At 39.0% G+C, this 2,423-nt stretch overlaps 1 protein-coding gene across 1 annotated transcript; it reads left to right on the top strand.

The window, feature by feature from the left end:
• Window positions 1-266: 266 nt before the first annotated feature.
• Window positions 267-1,841, top strand: LOC142611300 (zinc finger protein 10-like). Its single transcript, XM_075783407.1, has one exon. It carries the CDS (start codon window positions 518-520, stop codon window positions 1,430-1,432), a length of 915 nt encoding a protein of 304 aa, XP_075639522.1. The 5' UTR covers window positions 267-517; the 3' UTR covers window positions 1,433-1,841.
• The last annotated feature ends 582 nt before the right edge of the window (window positions 1,842-2,423 follow it).

Here is a 2,423-nt window from a genome sequence, read left to right as displayed (position 1 = left end):
GCCTGCCTTGCAACGTGACATGTGACAACAAATGTTGCACTGTTAAACAGTCATACCACCTCTTGTGCTGGATTTTCTTGAGGAGATTTCAGTCAGATTATTGCAGTTTGTCTTTAAGTACTCTTGGACCTACATGTAGACTCATAAGGACCCACTCCAGTGATTTTCTAAACCGTTGCTTACTTGCTTCCCCGTCGTCTCAGAAAAACCTAAAATAGGATAAATAAATAATGGAAAAAAAAAATTGTAGTACACATTTCAGTGCCTGACTGCGTTGGAAGCCAACCACAAAACCCCAAAAAGTAGCTACACTAAGACAACCAAGGTAGAGTACCCACCACTTCACCTTCCAAACAACTCCTAAGCAACCCATCAAAGCCCTCTTTGCCTTGTGGACTCCATGTAGCTTTCAATCTCCAACTTCGATATAGACTGACTTCCATTAGCTCTACACTAAGCTTTTCCTCCTCTTTGTTTCGGGCTTCAGCTGGTGCTATACTTATCTAGTTGAAGTGCAATGGAACAGGCACAGTATTTGATGTGGGGGAAGAGGAAGCACAGTTTTAATCCTCATACTCCGGCAACGCCGATGAACTCTTTATACAATGATTCCTGGGAAGAACAAGCTTTTGCAGAAGATGCAGCTGGTCCTCTTGGTGGGTGTATATGGCCTCCACGCTCTTATTCTTGCAGTTTTTGCAGAAGGGAATTCCGGTCAGCTCAAGCTTTAGGGGGTCACATGAATGTTCACAGGAGGGATAGAGCTAGATTAAAGCAATCTCCAAGTTCCTGCAATGAAACTCAACATCCTAACCATCAAAATCTTCACAACCCTATCCAGAATTCCTTTACATCTTTGGGGTTTCAGAACCCATCTCAGGTTCGTACCTTGGTTTATAACCCTAACCCTAATTCTTCTGATCCTGGTACTACGGTATCATCAGCCTCGCCTTCTAGGGTTTCAGCTTCATCAACTCAAGAAAATTGTAGTGCAAAAAGCTTTATCAATCCTCATTCTTCTCCTATTGTCCAAGAACACCAAAAGAGGTCTCCTATTTCTTCCTCTCCATCTTGGTCAAATTTGGTTGCTGACAAATATTATTGTGTTTCCGATCTGAAAACTGAAGAAGAGAAAAATTCAAGATTTGTAGATTCAGGGTATAGGGCTAAGGGAGATTATGTTACAACTGATTTATCTGTGAGCTTGAATTTGGTTGTCCGACGAACTCATCCAACTGTGTCGAGTGGTAAGGATGAGACCACTGATAATTACAAGAGAAGGAGAACTGAGCCATCCTCGTTACCATTCTTCCTAAAGCCGAGATCAGTTGATAGACAACATGTGCAATCAAAGGTACTTGATGTCAGCCCTAACTCCATAGAGGACTTGGATCTTGAGCTCAGGCTTGGCGACCGGCCTCTGGTAAAGTAGAATTGTTGAAACTGAGTGCTAAGATGATGATAAAATTTCTGTTGTTTAATTTCCCGCTTTGTCTTTTTTCTATTTTCGCTTTGATCGAAAGGTCAAGGCATCTTTGCTTGGTCGATCAACTGGCTATCTATGAGATCTTATGAATTTGCAGGGTGTAACAATAACAAGATGTATATCACATAAAGCATTAAAACTTCGCCAAAAGAAGTACGATAATGATACATATCAGCTTGTACCTTTTTTATTTTTTGGATAGAAATATCAGCTTGTGCTTAATCATTCTAAAGATAACATTATGTTTTTCGTTTGTTTCAGTGGATCTTTTACAGAGGTGTATATCTTGGAATGTCTACACTAGTTTTGTTGCCGGCCGTTTTATTATACAGAATGATTAATATATTTTCATGAATTTCCAATCCATACCACGTGATGTTAGATTTAGGGTTACACAGGTATTTCTTTGTTTCTATCAATTAAGTCATTACCTTGTTTAGTTCTTCTAATCTGATTGCCAACTTCACAGAAAAAATTATATTATCACTGAGCATCTGCAATTATGTGACTCAGTGGTACAATTTCAAAACTCTCACGAATGAAAGCATATCCAGCAACTAGGTTAAGATGAGATGTATGAGTTGGTGGGTGTGTGTGTGTTTTTTTTTTTTTTTTTGAGAGATTCAGAAAGAGATAAATTGGAAGTTTAGGTGGTAAGATTAGACTATTTTGTGTTGGGGTTTAAGGGGGTGAAGGAACTGACTAAAAAGCTGCATGGAATATCGTGAGCTCTTTTTCCCATTCAGTACCTTGCTGACATCCCATTAGACACACAACTAAAACTAATCCACAAAACATACAGATTATGTTTTTCAAAGTCACATAGAGCCAGATATATCCCAACATCGATTCCCTTTTCTCTTGTATTATTATCATCATAATCAGATCTTTACTGTTTTAGTATTTCCCTCCACATAAATCCACTTGCTTGTGTTCT

This window comes from Castanea sativa, chromosome 9 (genome assembly GCF_040712315.1).
Source record: "Castanea sativa cultivar Marrone di Chiusa Pesio chromosome 9, ASM4071231v1".
Taxonomy (NCBI): domain Eukaryota; kingdom Viridiplantae; phylum Streptophyta; class Magnoliopsida; order Fagales; family Fagaceae; genus Castanea; species Castanea sativa.
This window is presented reverse-complemented; position numbering and strand designations above follow the sequence as displayed.

Excerpts from the sequence above, each read along its gene's own strand:
- LOC142611300 (XM_075783407.1), top strand. The coding sequence starts at position 518 with ATGGAACAGGCACAGTATTTGATGTGGGGGAAGAGGAAGCACAGTTTT.